This window comes from Polypterus senegalus, chromosome 14, assembly GCF_016835505.1.
Source record: "Polypterus senegalus isolate Bchr_013 chromosome 14, ASM1683550v1, whole genome shotgun sequence".
NCBI lineage: Eukaryota > Metazoa > Chordata > Cladistia > Polypteriformes > Polypteridae > Polypterus > Polypterus senegalus.
The window spans coordinates 114,512,038-114,537,435 of NC_053167.1; the positions used below are offsets into that span (position 1 = coordinate 114,512,038).

At 35.5% G+C, this 25,398-nt stretch overlaps 1 protein-coding gene across 1 annotated transcript; it reads right to left on the reverse strand.

The window, feature by feature from the left end:
* Positions 1 to 904: 904 nt before the first annotated feature.
* c14h1orf53 (chromosome 14 C1orf53 homolog) lies at positions 905 to 13,629 on the reverse strand. The gene is made up of 3 exons (XM_039735791.1): positions 13,341 to 13,629; positions 1,847 to 1,948; positions 905 to 1,002 (listed from the first exon to the last, which is right to left on the reverse strand). The coding sequence occupies exons 1-3, from the start codon at positions 13,572 to 13,574 to the stop codon at positions 931 to 933; spliced, it is 408 nt and encodes a 135-aa protein (XP_039591725.1). The 5' UTR covers positions 13,575 to 13,629; the 3' UTR covers positions 905 to 930.
* Positions 13,630 to 25,398: the final 11,769 nt, after the last annotated feature.

Below are 25,398 nucleotides of genomic sequence, written 5' to 3' on the forward strand. Positions count from 1 at the left end.
TGACGAGTGAAAATGACAGTTTTATTTCAAGCCGTATTTCATGACGGTTTGCAGGAACGTTATGGACAAAATGAAATAAATAAATAAGCAACGAACCCTGAGCATTAAAATGTTATAGCTAAATATACCCAGAACAGGCTGCAAAATGTGTAGCTCTTGGTTAACGCTAAAGGAGACAAGGTTAGAAAGAGAAACAAGGTCAAACTGACAAATGTTTAATCTCTGGAGTCCTGCAGGTTATTAAACACCCCAAAGAAGGCAAAGTGTGACATTCTCATCAGTTTTACTTCTTTTCCGATTTATTCTTTTTTAATATAATCCAACTTGACTTTGTTGTATTTCAACCACACATCAGATTAATGGAGGTACTAATTGTTAATTTACTGACAACTTGGGCATAACACAAAGGAGAAACTGAAGATAATTAGGAGAGGACATCATCAAAACCAAAAATAATGACAGGGCACAACCTCTGCATTTATAGTACCCACTGTATTCTTGTATACCTGCTCCTTTAAAATAAATAAAATATCAGTGGCTGCTATAACAACTTAATATTTGTTACTTCAGAAGTTATCCTTCTCATACAACATCATTATTGGGAGCAGAAATACCTTCTTTCCAAGCAGCAGAATACATCTGCTACTCTTTAAAAGAGACAAAATACTGCACATTTGCAAACTAATTTAAGTGTCAACACTGTTCAGTTTAATAAATACTTAATTCAAGTAAAACACCCTAACAGTGAATCCATTAAAGTCTGCTAGATTGTTTCATATTATATTTAAATGCTTGTGACATAAATTAAAACTATATAACAAAACATGACCATGCTACAGGGCACATAACAATAATTCAGTGACTTACAAGATGCTACTTATCCTATTTCCTTTTTATTTTCTTCATAAAATGGCACCAAAATGTCCATATTTAGGTATAAAAAAGTGAATTGAAATTTTTCTTTTTCGCAGGGTCTTGGACATTTTCTTGACCATATGGACACTGTAAAGAAATTAAATAAGAAAAATAATATGACATAGGACCAAAAAGCATTTTATGTGTAATATATCTGCCTCCAGAATTAAGCTGTGCTACATTTTTCTTTAATCAAATATATTTGTTATATTTATCTCATAACTCAGTCTACTTAAGTCATTTTAAAAATTCACTTTTTATTGGCGTAAAACCATTTGTTGCTGCCCTTCTCTACTTGTTACCTCAAATTAGGTTGGTTTATGCTGATTTGGCCGATTGGATTTTACTTAGTCAGGTAAATGGCAAGGTTGCTCAGAGAACAGCCAAAGTGAACTTTTCTTCTCAGAATATTCAGAAGCCCATTTTTGTTATGTAGGTGAAGAACAACCAAAAATACTTTGATATGATAAGCAATATGCAGAAATACACCCATCCATCATGGAAACTGTATTAATTACCAATGTTTTTCAATCCTCCAATATAAAACAAAGTCAAAAACAGGAAACAAAAATAAGAATGGCCAGATGCGCCTTCTACTTCATCCATTATGTATTTCACCTTTACGTTCATCTTCATGTATAGTGCTTGACTTTAATTCGGCTCTCAATTCAAATTTAGAATAGGTTTTGTTTTAAGATGCATTCAGAATTTCCCATAGCTTTAAATATACACTGTAACATAATAAAAACACTTAAAGGAGAAAAAGAAATGTATTCTGTAGATTAGAACAGCTACACTACAACATCTCAGAGCATGGTTAAAAAAAGACACACATTAATAAACCTTAATTCTTTATTGTCAAGAAAACAATGTAAACATGTTAAACACATCTTTGTTTTATTTAGTTGTACAATACATAAAAGATACCCACATGTCTGCATGCAGAACCACAGCACTTTCCCCTCTGAAGATGGGCATACTCGGTGAAGACCAGGTATCCAGTCACGGGATCTTTATATGTCTGCTGTCCATTCTGTAAACAAAACATATTTTTAGCAGCTTATACCTCATTTACATTTATAGCAGCCAAAGTGCAACATAACTTTGTAACACAAAACTCAATGACATATGCAGAAATTATTTTAAAAAGAGAATTTAATATAATATTCTTTATCTTGGTCTATGAAAATATATTTTCCCATAAATCACACTTCAAGCATTTATTACTGCGCATCTGAGTTTCTGTAAACTGTTTGTAACACTGTTGTTGACAACTTAGGGAATAAATGGTTTGATATTTTGTAAAAAATGTAAATTATTAATCAATTCACCTTTAGACAGCGCTCTAAAAGCTCGCTGTTATTATAGACTTGTAAGTATGTCTTACCATTAAAAAAAAAAAAACTCAGCAAAGGAGATGTGGCCATTTCAGTTCATCCTTCTCATTGCGTTAGCTAACACATAACGTAAGATATTCCAGTATTTTAGTGTCATAAGTCCATATCCCATTTCTTGGCAAAGTAGTGGATGTGCATTTCCATTATGTGACCAAACAAAACTAATGAAAAAAAAGGGATGTCCAACAATGTCAACCATTGCAGGCTTTCCCCACCCATCACTGAAAACAATAAGAAATGTTTAGAATTGCAGTGCTCTCTGTACACCTGGTAGGGACTTAAAGTGACATTAAAGGTGACGTTTACTTAGATGTGATTTACTACAAACACATCTGGAGAGGAAAAAGATGTTACAAAAAAGCAAAAAACAAATTGCCACTGGACCTCCTTTGTCTGCTTGAAACATACAGAACAATTATATTGTATCTTCAAATTTCTGAACACAACAGATTTTCAGGTTACACAACAATAAAAATATTTATTTAAATAGCACATTTTCATACAAAAATGTAGCTCAAAATGCTTTACAAGTAGAAAGAGTTACAATAATAAATTATAAAACATACATAAAAAGACAATACAAATAAGCAACTCACAGTATTACTCATTAATTTGCTAACAATATAAAATCTGATATTTACATGTCGCATTATGTTATATGTCTTCCACGTGAATAATGTAACATAATGCAAATGCAAATATATTTTCCCTTTTTTGTTAACAGTGAATACAGGTGAGAAAAACAAAGGAGTTGGCTTCTTCTGCTTTTGCACAGCAGTACTGCTGATGATTTGACAGATTGATTGGCTTCTAGAATGCTCCTTAAAGATGCGGTTTTGTGTGTATATCTAGTGGTAGGATTCCTCTGTTCGCTAACCTAATCCAGAATAAACAGCCTATTAAAACAAATGTATCCAAAATGGAGGTTTCCTGTTAAAATAATAATAAAAATTACAAAGAAAACCATGATTAATCAGAGAAGAAAAGGGAATCAAAATGATACAACAGGTAAAGAAAATCCCAAAAGATTTTCAAAAAATGCAGTTGCTGGCATGATTTGAACCCTTGTGTGCTTCGGCATACAGATATGCATAGTTTAAAGTCTTTCTTGCAACCTCTCCATTTGCCCTTTCAATAAAATACTGGCAGAGTTTACTTCCTGACATTTAATAAAATCACTAATGCTATGTATGCTATTGCTTGTTTAAACCTTTGTGGGACCAACTTCCTTGTCACCTTCTATACTGAAGGTATAGTAGACAGCCTGTGGCAACCCCTGTCTAGTTGGAAAAGATCACTTGTGTTCATCTGCAGTCATCTCAGTTTAAGTGTAGCCTTTATCAGGAACATCCTCTGTCCAATGGCACTTTCCTGCTCCTTAAACCCTCTGACATCTCAGTTTCAGTTAGGCAAGCCATATAAATTTAAATTACTATTTAAACTAGCTGAAATTCTGGGATTTCCTGGTGTATCTGTATAATGGGGTAAGGTAAGAAAGCAAATTTGTTATGTGATTTTTAAATGCTGACCCTTTTGTCATTGTTGGCTGACCCAACTATCACGGCACTACCTCTCTATCAACTTCTCTTTTCTCAAGTTAAGAATGTTATTTTAGTTTGTGACTGGAATCCATTTTTTTTTGGTCACTAATTGCTTAGTTGGAACTATGAATGCATTTTACTGGTTTATTGTGATTTTACAAATGCAGCAGATGCTTAATCCCTAATTAATAAACTTGTTGAATAATTTTGACACTGCATGTAAGCTTGCAAAACTATAGGTTTATGTGTTCTTCCCTCTATTGAACACAAGGTGAAACTTTTAAAATTCTGTAAATCCTATATGTTAAGTTGTGTTAAAACTAATATACATGCAAACTTTCATGAACATCTAATCAACTGTTCTGAAGTAATCGCTGGTTTTAGTGGTGTTGGTCCTACCATCATGACCCCCCACTGTAAATATATGATGTTTTAAATTGCATGAACAACAATGTAAATACAAAATTCTGTCAAAGAAGACATTACCATTTTTGAGTGATGCAAAATTTTTGTGTTGTTCCCCATCATACCATCATTAACGTGGTTTGTAGCCTAACTGGTACCAAACCATAAACAATATGCCAATTTCCAAGACCAATCTTAAGGATGTGTATTTTTTTCTTTCTTCTGTACCATTTATGTGCAGTTATTATAGGCACACATCTGACATAAAATGAAAACAATCAGAACTATGAAACACATATGAGAATAGTAGAACCATTTAGATTCAGTATTCTCAATAACAAGTCTTGTAATGCAATAATAGCTAGAATGATTTGAAGGACTTATTATCAAAGAGTCCTTTAAAATGTTGGATTTCCCCCATATTACTAAACAAAAACAATTTCCACAGGCAGAATTCCCTAATGACCGAAGCAAACTATTTTATAGGCAGGATCACTGAATTTTGCTTGCTGACAACATTTAAGAATATTAAATCCAATAAATGCTTCATTAGAGAGAAAGAATCACTCATGCAGCACATCTTAACTATTGCAATAAGCCCTAGTCATGTCCATGTTTTCAGTGTGTGGTTTAATTTCTATTGTTAAGCATTAACATAATAAACTTTCCATTTAGCTTATTTATACACAAATGCTGTGATCCTGAGCCAATTTCTCTAGTCAATTTCAGGATGCTTTGCCTTTCATTATTTTTTCTATCACAAAATTGTTTTAAAAAGTGCTCATGTATAAAGGAGTCTATAATCCTTCTCCACTTTTCCTTTACTCTATGATACATGGAAAAGTCTTCAGAAAATTTTACTGATTCATTAACTCCACAAAATCAGTTTGTTCAACAGTTTCAAACATTTTCCGTATGTGTGATTCAAAGCAGGTTTCTAGTATCATGCAGACTATACAAGTTTTTTAATATAAAGAAAATAGTACATTATCTTTAAGACGTTTGGCATTTAGTGCTACTCAATGCAGCTGCACACATGTGAATGATAGGCAATGTGTTGCTGGAGCTGATATCAAAGCAAAAACCAGGCACAGCTTAACAGTTACAATGCAATTTCTCTCTTTTTTTTCCAATTTTACTTGGAAACATTTTGACTTTAACTGTGATTAGGACTAGCAGTATGTAACCATTATGTGCAGGAAGGTGTTTTGGGAGATGTAGAACACTAATGGTAATTACCAAATAGTTAGGCTTTGGGACAAAAATGGATGGGCAGTTCATCTGAATGAATATAACCTACGTACAGGTATACAGATGCACCACAGCACACCATAAGAGCACAGATGCAATAGCCCTGTGTACAGGATAACAAATAATAGATTATCGTAGGTTAATGCAAAAACAACAAAAAAAAACAAAAAAAAAAAACACACAGCTACTTGACCTCAGGTACAGAGTACCACCAAGCAAAGCGGATTCCCCTCACAAAGAAGTGCAAATACATGGCAACAAAAAGAGTATTAAGGGAAGTTCAGTTTGTGAACTGCAATTCTATAAATGTATGGTTTTAAGGATGTGCCCTGTTATAATGATTTAGTGCAGCACTGATGGTCAGTGTTCCCCTATTGAACACAAAAAAGTTGCAGACCATTATTCAAACTGGCAGAAGTCATGCTACAATGAGTAACATAAGTATCTGAGGGCAGTAGGGTAGAGCTGTATCTGAGGATCATGGTTATAATACATGTTGAAGCTTCCAAAAGGCTAGAGGCCCTATTAGGATAACTTCTGACCCCACAAATAACCTTTATGCTCCACTTTATTAAAACTCCCAAGATGAAAAGAAACAATCCTTATACCTTGTATGTGGCATTCAGAGGTGTTCTTGTCACCTAATGTAGTACACATTTAGAGGGCAAGCCACATTCCAAGTCAGACTTGATCAAGTGTATTCACATAAACTGTAAGTATGGTGGCTTCAAAAACACAATTTCTATTGGTGCCTGATAAAATTCAACGCAAGAATGGCCTTGGGGCTTTTAGTGGCATGTCTTGTTATTTCAAATGGCACCTAGACTTTCCTGCCTATGTATTGTTCATTTTCCACTGTGTTACACTGTATTTCTGAAATCTTAAACAAGACTTGATATAAAACTGAAATTGGTTCTAAAAGATTAGTCACTGCAGTGGAAAATTGATGGTCAGTTTGAAATAATTCTGTGTTCTCTCACATTATTGAAAGCATTTGTCACACTCTTTGTACTGTATCTCACCAACAAGCAAGCATGTAAGAAAGAGTTTTCACATGCTTATCTTTTTAATATTTTGGACACAGCAGCTAACAGAAAAGATCAAGTGAATGGATAATCAGATCTACTGTAAACAGATTTAGTTAGACCCAACAGCCAGTATGGCTGGAAGCCTACTTCGCTTGAAAATAAAATCCTTTATTATTTCAATTCTTTTTTCACCTTCTCTTGGGAAATACTTATTAAAAATATCAAACATGCACGGTGCACAAAAGATATAGTATGGTTACAAGATGCTCAGATTCCCCACTACCTGACAGAAAAGACTGCCTCTAGCTCAGTTTGTAGAATAGAATTAACTGAGCAGCTACGCTACCAGCATGGCTTCAAACTGTTTTGCCATTGCTGCATATTCAAATATCTTGCAATTCTGAAATGTCTCATAGTTTAGCTGAATATCACTTTGTGGCTTCAGAATGAACCTTTAATACACTGTGCTTTTTTTAATCCCCCAAGGTCTAAGCCATACATTCAAACTTTTTGAATATCATTTAATTTATACTTTTCTATGCTGTTTGCTGAATTGGATTAAGCTGGTTTCCGATTATTATGTTATGCAAAGATCCGTAATAGTTAACAACCATTTTTCTTAACTCCCTGGAGCCTTAGAGTCAGTTTCGAGAATCCACATCTGTGACTTGTTCATATTCAGAGTGTGCATTCTCATTGACAGTTGTAATATCTGTAAAGCTTCATTAAGCTTCATTTTGATTTGGAAACAGAAAAATATACACAGTGCTAGGTTGGCAAAATACAGTGGGTGATGTAATTTATATGATAATGTATTGATACACAAATACTACTCTTTATAAACCTCTATTATTTATCTGGGAGTCAAGTGCTATGTCTGTTTTTATACATATCTTTCTGAGCACTGTTTGTTTAAAGTATGAAGGTACAGTTTAATATTAACAATAACTATCCAAATTGTTTAGTTTTCTGGGTAAATATAAAATGATTGTCAGATAAAGTAGTTCACACTTTTAGGTTTTTTTTGTATTCAGGAACTTCTGCCTATTTATTTTGACTTTGATTTGTGGTTAGTGTTAGTTATTTGGGCTCTGGGTTTATTTTTCAGCTTTGACTTTTGTTTGTCTTTCATTTTACAATTTTTGCCTTCATTTCCTAGGTCTGGGTACTTTCTAAACCTGCCATTTCACTTATTGCAGACCACCCCCCTAGTTTGCCTCCTCAGGCTATAGTAGGTCTACATAATCTCAGAAAAATATCTAATTATGATGTTTTTCACCAATATTGGGATTTAAATTATGATTACTTTCAATTTGTTACTTAACTGTTCCTACATTTAAAGAATCAAATTTAAGGACACCACTGCTACATGTATGTGTTCAGACAATTCTATTTTAGGACTGTTATACTGTAGCTATTGTCACCACAGAGCAATAAAACTTAGACAGAAACCACAAATCTTGCCTTGAAAGGAGTAATTACCAGACCTTAAGCCCACAGACCTCTTACTGTTACCATGCTTCAGCAAGACATCCAAAAAATATTTGAAAATAAATAAATAAAAAAAAAAAAAGATTGTAATGATGAGATAAGTAATACCAAATGGCTTTGCCATATAAATTGCAAACTGAATGAATTATTGGAGAGGCTGCCAAAAAGAAATATACATTGTTGGAAGTCACGTTATACTGTACGTTCTTCATTGATAGCAGTATATGGCAATGCTGACCACTACACAACAGGCTACATTACAAGTTATGGAGACTATTATCAAGTACGGCCATGACCTTTTATTTAAGACATTTATTAAATATGCATATTGAGATGAAGGAGAATGCTACTCAATCCGCCACAATGCATGTTATATGTGATATGTTAGTTTGATATTTTGGAGTGGACTTTGGGTAGTGGCATGTAACTGTACTTGTTAAAGTTGGCATTCTGAAACAGCAACCGAGGATTACAAACTGCTGCAATCTGTCCTGTGTATTGTTGGTAGAAGTGATGTCATGAATGAGAAAGCACTTTAATTAATTTCAGTGGAACAACTAAACAATTCAGCTGCTTACGGAACCTGGTAATTACTCATCTTCTGCAGCTCACACAATATTAATAACTGATAAACTTCATAACCCCTTTTTTATCCTGGACTCTTAACTTATCATTAACAGTTGTGTGTTAGTAATGTGGTTATGTTTATTGTCCTGTATCGGGGGTGAACATCAGCAAGAGGGTTACCTTATATTCCTAAAATAGTTTGTGTAGAATTAATCATTAAGATGTTTGCTTTTTGTTCAAAAAATTATTCATTCTGAAACATAGAAAAAACACATGCATTATAACAGTATCTACTTGTGTTTCAATTATACACTGGTATGATTTTTGGGCACTACTAGATGAACTTATCTGTACACAGTCAATGTACTGTATTCATAACATTTGCTCTCTTACAGGAAGATTTCTGGGAGTTGGGGGGAAGAATGGGGGAATGTAAACCTTCATGAAATGAACAAAGAATGCTGAACTTATGTATAATGTATAGAATAATTACTATCACGGCTTTTGCGAATTGAAAATTGCATTATGTCAGCTTGTGAGTTAGACATGAAATCAGTTCCTTGTATGGCCCAAGCCTATAGCACTCAGTTAATAACAACAACAAAAAAACATAAAATACACAATAATTTCATGTCTTCACAAAATACTCAGAAGGCCAAGTACAAAAAATTGCGATATTTTATTTTTGCTTCTATGCACATTAAAATTATGCTTCTGCTTCATTCCTCTGATTGCTGAAAACCAAAGGTAGTTTTGTCAATTTATGCTCCAATTTCATACACTATGGTGCCCGAAAAAGAATTGTAGTTGCTCTGTTTAGTTTTCATAACTAGGTGTTTTGACATAATGAATTAGGGAATCTCCAGTAGCATCAACAGATGGCTAATGAGTGTTGATTCTGTAGCCAAACTAGTGTCTCAGTGATGAGACATGACATATTATACCCCCACATAACAACAGTTAATATAATGTGTGGTTAGAGTGGTGCTGATGATAATTTTGGTCACTTACCCATTAAAGACCAAAGCATCAAATTAGAAATTCCCAAATGATCTAAAAAATGAGATTTTCTGATCCCATACACTATCTATTTTCCATACCTTTCCCACCAACTCTAAATTAACTATCCATTTTGGTGTACACAACTGTTTGTAATGTCAGCAGGAGACACCCATAACAAATGCAAGGCCTGCGGAAGCATGAGACAAATTGGACTTTTATTTTGGAATTTACCAGACGCCAGACATAAAAATCATAATAACAAGATGCTGAGTCTGTAAGCCTTCTGTGACCACAATGCTGCTAAATAAATTGCTGCTGCAGGATGTTTCTTCCTCTGGTCTGGCAATGCTTTCAAATCACTACACCCAACTCCAGGATGCTGGCTAATTCAAAAATATGACTCTCAGATTCTATACTGTTTGTGCTGACTGAAATTTCATGTCACTGCAATGTGCTAAAATTGAAATAAGTCAAGTGATTTTTGCTGATTCTCATTAATGTATCTGCTAAACTTGGCAGGCTACTGTAATGCTCATGTCTCTTCAGATAATGATATCAATATTAAAGCCACTGCCCTAAATTTATAAACAGATGGTGCAAAACAGATCAATTCTTTAAAACAGATGTCACTAGGACTCTAGAAGTCACACCTGAACACCTCTTCTGATAAAGTACTGCAAATTTAGAACAGACCTTAGCCGAACTGTTACACATAAAATGTTCAAAGATTTAACCTAAAAACACTGTATCAATGCAATAATAACTTTTTTTGTTAATGCCTTTTAAAATTTGAGGATACTAGACAGGTTTGCATGATTTCAAAGTTGCGTATCATTGGTGCAGTTAGTGACATACAGCAATACCCATGTGAGTAAAGCAAATCAGATCATTGCTTAAGAAGGCTTACTTTTTTCTTATACATTGATGTGGACTAATGATTCAAATTAACCAGATACTTTATTTTCAAAAACATTTTCCTTCCTGAGATGTCTTAATTTATAGAAATAAATTATTAGTATACACTTTTTTGTTTAACTTCCACATTTTTCTTACTCTTAATTGCGTATTTTTAGATGGTGAGATACTTCTGTCAGGCTAACAGTTAAATGTGTTGTTAAAGTAGCCTGTAAATTTTTTCCTTAGAAAGAGCTTCTTTTCTTCTGCGTGTGCACCACATTAACAAAATTTTGAACAAAAATCTTTACATGCCTATCAGACAGCCTCGATCTCACAACCACTCCAAACTCATTAAAAGCTGTGTTTGGGGGACTCCCTGACATGCTTAAAGTGGAGAAGGACAATCAAACTGTAATTGCCTTTGCTGCATGACTAGCACGTAGACTTATCTTGCTCAAGTGGAAGAATCCCACCCCACCACTTTTAAGTCAGTGGATAACTGATGTTAAATAATACTTAAAACTGGAAAAAAAACTAATTCTCACTTAGACAATCTGTTCAAAACTTTTTTTAAAACATGGCAGGATCTAATCAATAACATTTTCAAATATACTTCCATTTCAGGGAAAAGGATACACTTCCTTTCTTGTTCCTTTTATAGAATACCTTTGGTTGCTGGTTCGCCTTTCTTTCTCTTGGGTGGGGGTTGAATTTTGCTTTGCTTTAAGTTTAACTTGATTGTATGGAATGTTTTCTGCTTCTAATTAAAATCAATTTTTAAAAAAAGTTTATTTTACATTCAATGTCAGGCTTAAAGTATATTTTGAAATTGTTTTTTTTTTATGTGGTTGCTGCTCCCCAAATCTCCTTTGTTGCAAAACATTGATTATTTTATAGACAGAAATCATGTATGATGAATTTCTTAATTTATTTTGTATTTTTGGTAGTTGTTACACTGTATTAATCTTAACTAATTTATCATTTAATTGTAATGATTATAATTTAATATACAGTACTTTATACAATAAATTCAAAATTTCCCGTTAGGATTAATAAAGTGTATCTAATAATCTGGTTGATTTTTTCCTAGGGTAAGCATCAATGAATCTTTTCTTAAATCTAAAATTGAACTCACTCCAGACCTTTCTTTCACATTTTCTGTGACTGGCTGAGCAGCATGGGGCCACCCTATGTAGCCACTTATTTCACTTATGCCTGTGGTCTCAAACTCCATTACTGGAGGGCCACATTGGCTGTAGGTTTTCATTCTAACCCTTTTCTTAATTAGTGACCTGTTTTTGCTGTTAATTAACTCCTTTTCCTTTGATTTTAATCTATTTTTAAGATTTGTTCTTCTGAATTTCTTCATCATTCTTCTGAATTGCTTTGTTTCTTTCCTTAATTGGCAACCAAACAGAAGTGAAAGGTGAAGTGTGTGAACCAGCAGAAGACCACCTAAGTCAGTGCCGCAATTTCACCCCAACCAAGTTGCTTACTTAGGTGCCGATTCTTGTTGCTAATTAAACTTGTTCTTTAATTCCATGGCTTGTTACTGCTCTGATTGTGCAATAGCAGACATTTCTAAAATTGTTCATTTTCTCTTTTCTATGAGCACTGTTAAAATGTTTTGGGGACCTGAACATGACAACATTCCTGAGACCTTCATCTTTCTTTATTTTCAGATATTGTATGATGGATGCAGTTTGCTGGTCATATTTTGGCTTAGATTGAATCTCGTTATTGTTTGGCTGCTAATTAAGGAAAAAGAAACAAGAGGTCTGAGTTTGCAAGAGAAAAGCAATTAAAATGAATGCAAAAGAAGTTAATTACCAATTAAGGAAAGGGTTAGAATGAAAACCCGCAGCCACTGTGGTCCTTCATGACTGGAGTTTGAGACCACTGGCTTACGCCTTGAGCTGGCTCTGGGAGGTTGTGTCACAAACTTCTCCACTCCAAATGGATGCATCTATGACCATTTTTGTTGAAAGACATACACTATGATCTTATGCTTCTGGCATAGCTCGAAAATGGGGTGTTCATTTACATAAATGCAAATATAATCATCACACTAGTAATAAAGTATCTATCTACCAAAATTCCTCCTTTCAATCATTCAGCCATCCACTTAATTACTCATTTCTTTTTTCTGATTTTTCATAATTGCCCATTTGTAGAAAATAAAAGCCTTAGGAGTGCAGGCACAAAAAATGCCTTAGTCCGGAGGAAGCAGTAAGACAGTGGTACGAAGTGAACTGGTCATCTAACCTCCTTTAAATTGAAATGCCTTAATCAAAAAGCTCAGACTGCCCATTAACAGAAGTAAGCCCAATTAAAATGAGATAGTCATCCTTTAATTTTCTTGAATGCACCCTCATGGTCTTAAAACAAAGCATGTGTCAAGTTTAGGCAAACCCTTTTATCCAATCATTTTAGGTTTAACACCCACGTGACATTTTAAGTGCGCTATAACCCTATTAACTATTATGAATGTAATTTTTTGGAAAATAAAAAGAGTGAGAGATAAAGGAATAAATTGACATAAGAGATGTTTTGATATTGTTCCACGAGTCATTGTATTGATTTTGTACAACTATACATAAAGTTTACTTAAACGTGGACGCTAACTTTATATAGTTCTACACGTTTGAATTTGTATGAGTGACAAAACAATGAAACTGTAATATCCCCATCATGTCTGTTTTATGCCAAATATTGTGAAAAAATATGGAGACTGTTTTTGTCAATTCCAATTAGAAGACAGCTAATTCAGCTCTTTAAGTCTTGCAGCTTCAGGTTCTTCAAAATGCCAAGCCCAGGCAGCCGTGCCCTCGCCGCGCCCTTCTTACCTCACAGGCCCGTCGGTGGATTCGCGCGATGTCGCGATCGGTCGGCGATATGTTCATCTCTTCGACCCCTTCCGTCAGTTTGTCTCGCGTCCCCCTCCAACAAGCGTGGCGTCGCAGCGGCCACCCTGAAATGCCACGCGACCCTTTTGGTAAAGTGGACGCAGCCCCTACGTCGTATATGACGAGCCGTGCAGACTTAAAAAACGCTAACGCGCTGCTGCCAGTAGCCGTCATTGGTGCAGTTCTGAAACATCACATCAGGAAGCAAAAGACTTGTGTTTGTCACGTGTTAAGGTTTTTTTTTGTGCGTGTCAAATTCAACTGTGCAGTACGGTATGCAGCCGCGAAGTCCGGTCTGAAAACAGACTTGCGCTTTTATTCGCGTATTAAGGTAGAGTCGAGTAAACTTCACTTTGGGCTCGCCGGTTAAATGCCGTCTCAAACTCTTCGGAGCACTTGAGTTCGTGTATAAAGCATACTGAATCACGTTTACTTTACTTACTTAATATGATTACATAAACCATCCACCCACCCATTTTCTTGATCCAAATTTAGGATCGGGCGTGGTGCTGAACATAATTCTGTTAGCACTGGAAAAAAGGGTGGAACCAGCTCTGAACCTCCGCGAAAATTAAATATGTGCTTGGCAAATGGTCCGTTAATAAAAGAATACGCTGGCATTCCTTCATTTTGGGACAAACTTGTCTTACTAGGAATGAGTGATTTTAAAGCAATTTTACTGTTACATTCCTTCCTTAACTGACTGGGGAATATGAATCAGTTTTGTTTAAACGTTCGCATTTAGCTTACAGTTTTACATACAAAAGAATAACTGAACGTACTGTTCCATGTGGGCGGCACGGTTTGTGGGCCTCGCAGTTAGGAGACCTGGGTTTGCTTCCCGGGTCCTCCCTGCGTGGAGTTTGCATGTTCTCCCTGTGTCTGCGTGGGTTAGGTGCATTTGCGTTTCTAAATTGTGCCTAGGGTGTGCTTGGTGTGTGGGTTTGTGCGCCCTGCCTGGAATTTGTTCCTGCCTTGCGCCCTGTGTTGGCTGGGGTTGGCTCCAGTAGACCCCATGACCCTGTGTAAGGATATAGCAGGTTGGATAATGACTGACTGACTGTTCCATGGTCTGAACCTGTATGCTACTGTTTCTTAGCCACTGGGTGAGTCGCGAGTTGCTGTTGTTGAGCATTTTAGAATTACAGAGATTTTTACAAAATAAATCTTGTCTTTTTTATAACAATTCTTTGTCTCCCCTTTATGATACAGCCAGAAGGTTAAAGTTACCCTTCATTAAAGGGCATTTATTAATCTATCTATCTATCTATCTATCTATCTATCTATCTATCTATCTATCTATCTATCTATCTATCTATCTATCTAATGAAAAGAAGCAAATCATAGGAAAATAAAATGCAATAAATACAGTAAATCAAATAAGTTCAAATTTAAAATACTCAAAATAGCAATCTTCAAACAAATGCATAGCAAACGCTACTCTATACAAATTTCTCAAATTTGACTCACAGAACGAAAGTAGAAAGTACAATCATGTAAACGTGCTGTGCTATCCAGTTATAAACCGGTGAAAATAGAAGCACAGCATTATTTGATGGGTACCAAAATGTATTAAAAGACCAGTTAACCTCCTAACATCGCATACATAATTCCAAGTAGTGAGGCAACAGTGAGAAGTCCAACTAAGGACAGCCAGTTACCAAAAAGAGTGATGTAAAGAGCAATCCATTGACTCGCTGATGCAGTGCTACAATACAATATTTATAGGTGTACTTTACAGTACTTAACTGTTTATTTATTTTTGTATAGGCAAAATCATACAAAGAATGGTTCAGTGAGCTTTAAGATGCTCTGTTTAATTGACACACCCCACAACTTTTACTCTGTAAAAAGACAAGAGAAAAAAAATCTGTAAAATCTTGCAGAAAATATGGAAAAACTCTTGGGAAGGGCAATTCAAAGAGAGATCCCCTTCCAATTAGGTTGAGCATGTAATGGGTGTCAAAAAATGGGGTAAATACAACACATAAAACAGAACACAAGTCATCATCTATACAGAGCTAGATGGCCAATCTGTCATGGACATCTCAGAAACTACACTACAAACTACTTTGCTATTGTACTTCGCTCCTCACCAAATGCAGACTTAGGGCACTGCAACAATTCTCAAGGCAAATCAGAAGAATAGATTATACCACTAAATAAACAGATATATGTCATAGGAGGATACATAGATGTCTTTATATCAGGGCACTTACCTTGTGTGTGGATCCCAATGCCCCAGTGCAGTGACAGGGTCTCTATGCTGAAAAATGGAGCCATTCTGCAGATGAGATGAAAACCAGAGGCCCTGAACCTCTATGGTGATAAAATATTCTGGGGCATCCTTTGAAAAGAGTAGGATGCACCCTGAAGTCCTAGGTACATTGCCCACCATGACCTTGTTCACCCTGGCCCACTAATCATTCTTTTTTTTCTTGATTCTCTCTAACCCTTTCTCCACGTAATATAGGTAATGCATGGTGAGCATACTGGCACAAAATGGCTGCCGTTACATTATCCAGGTTTGTGTTGCACATTGGTCTTGACGTGATTACCAATTATCTTTGTAAAGTGCTTTGAGTAGATTAGAAAAGTGCTATCTATATAAATGTAATTCATTATAATTATTTTACTATTATTAAACTAGTAGACAGATTGCTCAGATTTGATGAAAAACACAGAATCTACTCTAGAAAACTGAGAAGGACGTGGGTGGCCAATTGTCCAGGAGTGGGACTTTGTTTTTGACTTTCTCTTTTACAATTTTAATCTCTTCCGTTGTCAACTGGCCATAGTTCAACAATCAATTAATGGACAGATATTGTTGACTTTCATTGATGTTTAATTAGTCTATACCTTGTTCTCTATGTGTTTTAACAAATCTATTTATATGTGTATAATTTCTGTATTTAATAATTATTATAATCTACACTTGTATTTTAACTAAGAATTGTTCATAGTGTTCTGTGCCTGGACTCAATGAAAAGCATTATACAAAATATAAGAATTGATGTTGTTATCACTTCTACATCTGGGGGCAATGTGACTGAAAAATTTATCTCCTCTACAAGTTGTATTTATTCTTGATACAGTATTTAAAAAAGTAATTATAAAACTGAATAATGTATGCTTTAATAAGATTAGTAAATTGAGCCAAAGGTACTTATAGCTTTATCTACAGGAAGATTAATTTAGAAACTGTCCCTAAAGTTAAAAGAAAACCAATGTATGGATTGAAGAGCTGGATGTCTATGATTACATTTTCTAGTTCTCCTATTGATTCTTGCTGCAGGCTTTTCACTGATCTACACTCTAGAAATCATATGTTTTTTACAGTCTATGAATGTTACATTCCATTGGTGAATACTATTTGCCGTGCATAATTTAATTTTTCTGCATCCTACAAAGTGAGAAATTAACCTTAAACATCTGTTATTGCTTAGCTAGAAAGAGCAGCCTAGGAAAGTGCAGTGATGGGATGGCTTAGATATATGCCAGTGTCATAAATAACAGCGACATCACATGTAGATATTCAGTCTTTCTGATGATATTGCGTATATATCTGCACAATATGTAAGCACTTGTGCAGCTTCCTTTTTCATGGTTAAATATGTGTATCTATCTTCGATTCAATATCGTACGTTCCCACAGTAATTAATTGTGATAGAAAAAGAGATCCATGAATTTTACTGTACAGTTTACAGATACGCATTAGATTAGATTGGCCTGTCCAGCTGCCTCTTATTCACATACAAGTGAAAGTGATTATTTTCAACAAATACAAGCGGATACAAAGGAAATAGTAACAGTAACCAAATACCGAGTCCTGCAGGACATCATATTTAACTTTAGAATTGGAATCTGTATACACTAAAAGCAGTTTGATCTACCAGGATTAGTAGGAAGTGAGCCACATTAGACCCATGTCTGACAGCCCTGTGATCAGTAGCGTGAGTCTTAAAGCTAACATTGTAATAAGTGTAACGTTTCTGCTGTCTGAAGTTATTTAAAGTGCTGTTGATAAATAAGTCTCAAGACAAAGCCATATTGAATCTCTGAAAATAGACTGTAGTGTGGAATGCAATGGCAATGCTTTTGGACCACAGTTTTCTGAATGATTTTAGAAAGCAACTGGCCTAACATTATTAAGTTCATTTTTACTTAAGCCAGTTTAAAGGCACCAGGAAAATGACCTGTCAATAAAGATGTATTAATGACATTATGAATGGCTGCTGCAAGAACAGTAATTGCATTTTTCACTGATTTGACTGGGACAGGATCTTAGGGACAGGTGTCTAGTTTAATTAAAAAATAGTAACAGGATTTCCTGCTCTGTCGCTATGCTTACAGTATTTGTTTATAAGATCAGTATTTTCACAAGTCATCACTTTCACAAAGGCAGTGTACACAAAGAATTATTATAATGAAAGAATAGCATAACATTCAGAAATCTGCTTAATGCAATTCAGGGTCACAGATGACTGGATGGCTGGAGTCGATTTCAGCAGTTTCAGTCCTGCTAAATCGACTTTCCATGGCAAATGTGGAAGGATGTTCAGCATGCTTTTCTTTTGTTGTTCAGGAGCTCTCCTCCTTCTTCGCCTTGACTACACCTTCTGGTTGCAGGCAATATTGTAGTTTTTCTCTTCAAGATTTTAACACACAGTGTCCTCTTTTGGCTAGCATAAGTTTTGTGTCTTTTGGGCAGCTGGTGATCAGTCAACTCCTGTCTTTAGCAAGAGGAATGCATGGCTTTTACAATGGTCCTTCTCTTGCTTGCTTTTCCTTAGCAAAGTTTGGACTTGAGGCCCCCTCATCTTACTCCGACAATAGACATTTCTCCCACTCTTCCTATTCAGTACCAGGTTGCCCTTTACAGTAAAACAGATCACTCCAGCCTTTGTTATGGCCACATCCTGTAGGCAATGGGGTCCCTTCTATGGAGAGCAAAATTTAAGGGCCAGGCCAGGCAGAAAGTTTAGTAGTGAGAGCATACTTGTAGATATGGAGTGTGCACTGGCTTTTAAAGGAAGGAGTAGACATCTTGTGATTTGTTTCTTGGGTTCATAAAATCATATCCTTTTTGACTAGTTATTGGTGCAAAGTATTGTCCATCATGGTTGCCAGTCTTTGAGTTATAGTTTATTTGACCAGAATGCTACCACAAGAAGACATCTCAGGGGTATCACTTTTATCAGATAAGGTCCAAAGGCTGCATTCCAAAGGCAACATGTGGAGAGAAAACTCACTCTTGCTGGAATTAAGACAGTCTGGCAGTTTGCTTTTTAGCAAAGTTCTTGGGTGCCAAAGCATAGCAAAATGGGTATTTCAATCTGTCATATACTTGGATGCCCACATTTACAAGTAATCCAGAGATATGTAGCATCTTTTATTTTCTTGCATTGAGCTATAAATTGGGAACAGAGAAAGGCAACATATGTTTTAGTGCCACATACAGTATTTCGATGTCAGGTATTCTTTGTAATTCCAATATACTCATTACTTTTGGTATCATCTTTGTAATATTAGCAATATGGTCAGGGTGAATTTGTGGCTTGTTTCTCTTTCTCCATGGATCTTTAATGAAGTAAAAAGACATACACTGTTATTAAGCTTGAAGAGTGTGTTAACACTTTTTCAGAATTTCATTCCACACTACCAATTTTAAAAAGGATGACCAAGAGAAGTGACAGCAAAGAGTCAAAATTAAAATTCAGTCCTATCTTTTGTCAATATGTAAATCTAAAATCAAGAAATGCAGTGATGAAGATGAAAGCAACTGTCAAGCACCAGGAAGTCTAAATCGATCGCACACACAAAAGTTATTTTTCTTTGAATATCCACAAACCCAGATAGAGATGTATCTGACATTTTAAGAATCACTGTGCTGATGATGCCAAATATTTAACTACCTGGGCTGCATTCCATAGAAACTATTGGTGCATCATGAAAACAGTGACACAAATGGTGGAACCTTTGGAATACCAGAAACCTAAACCGAATGTAAACAGACAATTATACTATTAAGGCCAAAAATCAAAATGCAAAAACTCCTTGCATACAAAAAATGTTTAAAAAAAAACAAGGCCAGGCAGAAAAAAATACAAATATAGTAAAAACAACCTAAAAAATAAGAGTGAAAGAGGAGCCAAAAACACAGAGAAGAATGTCAATGCCTCAGCTTTTAGCTCTGTAAGCCCTAAAATAGGACCACATGAGATAACCCAGACATTACTCTCTTTAAGGCCAGAACTGAGTTATTTCAGATCAGGAGGTTAAGCATTTGTAAGTATTGCTATTTTTGGTGGATTTACTGATTTGTGTGACTTTCTTTTTTTCTATTTAAGGATTACTTCTTCTGGAATATGGTTTGGATTTGTTTGCACTCGGATTACCTTTTAGGCAACTCCTTTTGACTATTTTTGATCTTCCCTGCCTTTTTGTTGCATTTTCCTATTTTTTGTTAATAAATTATTTTTTTTTTATTAATTGCTATTTTGTACATAAGCCAGAGGTTTACAGTCATCCTTCATCTTGTGGGGCTTTTCTTATATTTTAGGACATATCTAATTATTTTGCCAGCTTGCCTTGTTGAAGAATCTAATACAGTAGGCTTGAAGCTTAAATTTAGAAGTTGTGTGGCTGGCTGGATTTGGGCTGAGTCTCCTTCAGCAGGCTAGTTAGATTATTGTCCTTGCTCAGGAGGAAATAGATAACTCATTTTTTTGAGAGGAACCAGGAGATGTGTGCAAAAGGAAAAACAAAACAAATAAAATATAAGCGTAGCAACCAGTACCCAGATGAGTGTCAAGAATCAAAGTCAAAAATGAGGCAATCAGGCAATTCATGAAGATCAGTTAGCAAAAAGAGAGTTTTTTGTGTATTTAAATGACTTATCCACAGATCAGATAAAACTTGATGCAAATGCTGACCTTTTATCCTATCATACCAATGAACTCAAGGTCACGACCCCAGAGATCACACCCCTAGAAATGCAATGCAAACCAATTGACAGGTTTACAAAATGTCAATAGGATCCTGTTAGAGAACAGACAGACCACAATAAAGAGTTGGGGCACCACCCTGGTGATCCCATATAACTGAAGTGCAACAAACACAAAAGAAACATGCAATAATTACGAAAACATCTTTCCAGACACAAGTTCCCAATTGAACTGTTTCAAGATGGCAGTCAATCCAGCAAGGAGTGACAGGTCCAGGCAGACATACAACAAAAGTGATGTCAGAGGTGTTACAGCTATCAATCTTTCGTTCTGCAGTGGGAGGAAAAGAAAAGACATTAAGACATAGCACCCACCCCTGGAACAGCTGGGAATTAGAATCCCCACAGCTCTTAAGCTGTCCCCTATGTGTACGCATGTGACAACCCTAAAATTCATCCCAGATCGTGACAGTTATGACCCTGTCTTTGTGGTCCATTTAAGTTATGTTATGTTTGAGACTTCTAATCACAACATTCCTACTCTGAAGGTTAAAAAAGAAACAGAATAAGGAGACTGCTGATAAAAAATAAAGGCCAATAAAGGCTGACAATTCTTACAAAATAATGCGCAGTTTGCATTTTTAAGCTTTATTTCATAAGTTACACTTTGAAACCATGATAGTATTTTGCTGGATATACATATTGTTTTCTGTTTTAACCAATTACCAGCTCACATTGTTTCAGTTTCTGCCACTTGCCATAGAATATAACAGGAGCAGATTACAAAGTCACTACCATAACAAGGGTAACTATTGCTGAGAGCAATCTTTGTTAATCATGTAATGATGAATGCAAGTTGACAGTTTTTGGTATATAAGATATACCAAAACGCACTACCAGAACACAGCTTTAACCTTTAAATGTTGCAGTATGAAAAGTCTGACTAAAACATTAGGAAAACAGCTGACTAAGCATGGTGCTTGCAGGCAGAAAACCATACGCTGAAAACAAATAACTTAAGGGAAAAACAATACCAAAGGTAATTCTGTACCCATCAAATAATAAAAAAAAATCCACAATGATTTTTTTTTCATTCTCTCCCCACCAACATGAAAACAGGATTTTCTACTTTCCTCATTTCTTTTAGAATCTTTATGGTGGCACTACTCAAAGAAAATGCTAATATACAGGAGCAGTAGTGGCAGCAGTCATATTTGATTCCCCCCAGCATAAAAGATTTCTCAGGGTATGCAAACATGCATACACTCACAAAGAGAGAAAGAGATACACACACATACACAGTCATGTGAATGCATATGCATTTCTTTCAGTTTTATCAAATAGTGTTTGCCATACCACAGCTGACAAAAAATGCTATAATAAAGTTCACATGGCCGTACTACAAGAAGCCATTATTACAGGAAATGAATAGCTAGGCAAGATACTATCAAATAAACACCCGGATGAATCTTAGAAGGGAAAAGAAAAGCTATGATGTATCTTTAAAGTCATCATTCCAGAACAGCCTGACCTTGTTTTATTCTTTAGCACAAAATACTTCAGCTTATTGTACTACGTTCATTATTCCTGTGTTGAAAGGTAGTTACAGTGGCAAAGGTAGTTTCCTCCATAGGACTGACCACCCAGATGTCCCAGAAGATGTCCACTGCCCAGGTACAGTACATCTGTTTTAGAGGTATCTAAAAAAAAGTAGAAACTGCTCAAAAATTAAGTTGAGTTTAGGAATGTAGGTGATAAATTGAATACAATTCATCCTGAGTCTATTTCTGCAGATACTGATGAGTGCTGGTTAAGGCTACCAACTGGAAATGGGGAGACATTATTAAATGTACAGTAATATAACATTTGGAATTGGGAGAGCCTACACCCAGGAATACTGCATGCAAAGCCTAAACCAACTCTGGAAGGGATGACATCTCATCACTGTTATGATTTCATTTTGTTCTTTTAGCTTCATCATTGTTATGGTTTTATTTTGTTCTTTTAGCCTCCTCCTAAAACTGTTCTGCTCTTTAATTATCCCTTATTAGAATATGAACTATAAGGATTCTAATTTTTTTTTTGCATTAAAAATGTATTTAAAATTGTTGAAAACATTTTATGCCACTCTAACACCATTTTGTTAAATTATTTGTGAGGTCATTGTCAAAATGTGGCTTCCCGGTTGCAGGTGCTGCACTCAAAGGCTGGAACAGGACCAGGCGATAAAACATACACAAAACTAGAAACATTTCAAAACTGAAAAGATGCAACTTTTGCACCAATGCGTAAATGCTAACAAGTGTTAAAGTCAATAGGAAACCAGAGAAATGAAAAACCAGAAACTGAAGACAGATATTTGCAACTGCATTTAATTGTGTTTAATCCAAATCATAGAATTAAATATTGCATTGGTATTTATGGCATCAGGCAGCTGACACAAGACACGATGACATCTGAAACCATGCTCTCTGTCAACAGGGGGATCATCCCACTAACAGGAATTATAACATAGCAGCGCCCATATGCAAAACAAAGTAATGTCATGGCACTGCAAAATAAATAATCACTATATTCTAGAAACAGTGTAATGCAAAGTAACCTTGCAGAAATGTTCAAGAGTAATAGAAATCAATGTTCTCAACGATACCTTTTCTTAGAAACTTGTATTTTAAAAGTAATACATGTTTAAATGAACTGCTGGTGGCAATGGTCTCCAAGGTTGCGACCTGTCATCAGTTACTCACGGGTTAAAAGGTCAAAGCTGGCGGACATTTTCTATCTGATTTTGCAGATATCTTTTTTCGCAATGATTTTCACTTTTTGGCTTGTTGAAAGTGGAGTTTAATGTTTGGTTTTGATCACTGTGTATATCTCTGACTATGTCTCATTTTCTGGTCTTCCAATTTCAAACACAATGCCTCATCATTTCACATGGCACAGTCGTAAGGCAATCTGTAGAGCTAATGTAGAACTTCCAATCAACTTAACATGAACAACCTTAGTATGAGATGAGAAAGATCTACACATACTTGGGGAGAACATGCAAACTCCACATAGACAACATAAAATTTGAAATTAGGATGCTGGATCTGTAGAAAGCAGCATGAACCACTACACCACCGCGCCATCCCACAATAATGTAATGTGAGTGCAGGTCAGGTACCAGCCATGGAGTCAATTAAACACTCAGTAAAACTTTAACAGCCTGCTTCTTCATTCTGGTTTAGCCCATCTCTTTATATGTTCCATTAGAGTAGGGGACCCCAAGTTCAATCCAGGGGTACCAGGGTAGCTGTGGGTTTTCATTCCAGACAGCTTCACAAATAAATGGCTTACTCTTACTTCTAAATGGTCTAATTGTTTAATCAGCCTTTTTTCTTCTCTTATTTTGCATTCAGAAATATGTCAGTATATTTACTTGTAAAAAAATGAGAAATTTGCAGTATTTGCCATATCTTTAAATTGTAATTGTCTTATTGTTTATAATTTACCTTTTTATGTGGACTTCACTCCCTTAATTCTACCCAAATACTGATGATTGATGATAAGCAGTGCAGACAAGGGTGCAAATGACACTGAATACTAAAGGAAGCAGCTACTTCAGTAGAAAATTCACTTGTGATCTAATTAATAAGAAAAGGGTTAAGTGACCAGGACATACTGTAAAAAAAGAGCAGAACCTTAAATGCAAGAAAAAGAACACTAGTTAATGTCACACAAACACAAATGCTTGCTACACTCCCCTCAAAATTTAGCAAACCCTTTTATTCATTTTTGGATGGACAAAATAACAGCGTAAACCGCATGCAATTCTGATATGTTCCCTTCTTCCATTGTAAATTCATCCAACAGTGAAAAGTGGAACATAGACACCACCGAGTCCTTAACTATTCGTCTTCGTCTAGGTGACCTGGCTAGGGGAAAAGACACCCAAAGGCTGAACAGGATAGTGATGGAGGAAAAAATGAATAGATATTGACTGCTCAGTATGCAAAATGCATTATGGTGTAGCATTTAAAAGAGTTTTGAGAAAAGGCTTAAAATGTAATTCACAAAACTGTTTTCAAATATTTCTGTTATGAATATCCTTCTAGGAATCAAGAAAAACTTTGAAGATGGACATTCAATGTTAAGTTTGTTAGCAAACCAACTTTAACTTTAGCTAGACTGTCAGATAGAAGGTATTTAACCTTACATTATTTGAACAGTTCAGGAACAATTCATTCAATGCTACACACTTTACTTCTATTAGAAGCAGCAGACTAATGGCATTATTTACTCTTTTAACACCTTATAAAATGCTTTATGTTGTTTACAGAATTTTAATTGTCATTTTTTGCAGCTGATGAACAGACCCTCAGTGGTGATTCTAGTGTAAACTGTGATGAATCTTTGCTTGTGCTAAAACTTCCCAGTGCTGTGCTAATTGTTTATATCATTAGCCTGCTAAGTGGAGCTCCTCACTAAATGTGAAACTAAATTCTACCCTCAAGAGCCTGTAAACTTGCCAAGGATCTGCAAAATACGTTGGTGGCATAACTACAGTAGCAAATTATGAAAATCAGAATGTGGAAAATATTTCAACAGATTTAATATGAGGTTTACAAGTGAATTGTAAATGACACTGCAGAAGAAGTAGTATTACATAGCATGGAATTATTGTCAAATATAAAAAACAGTCATTGAATGGAAAACATTCAGAATGGTAAGAGTAATAATCATCTTCAGCAATGCGGTCACAGCCATTGCTAAACTGCCTGAAAACCCACTGTATCAGACTGTACAGAATATAACATTCTCAAGCCCCCTCAATGTCCTGGAGATTTTAAAGGCGGACAAAGCAGGAATCAGTCCTGGAATGGGGGTGCTAGTCTAGTGGAAGGCCCACTCACACACCTCATGCAGGACTAATTTGAGATACCAGTTAACTTGTTGAAGGGGAACCAAGGTACCTGCCCTGTAAGAAAACTCATGTAATTTTACAGGCATTTTTCACATTAAAAGTACCATTTTATTAGATTAAATATGCCACTGTTAAACACAAAACAT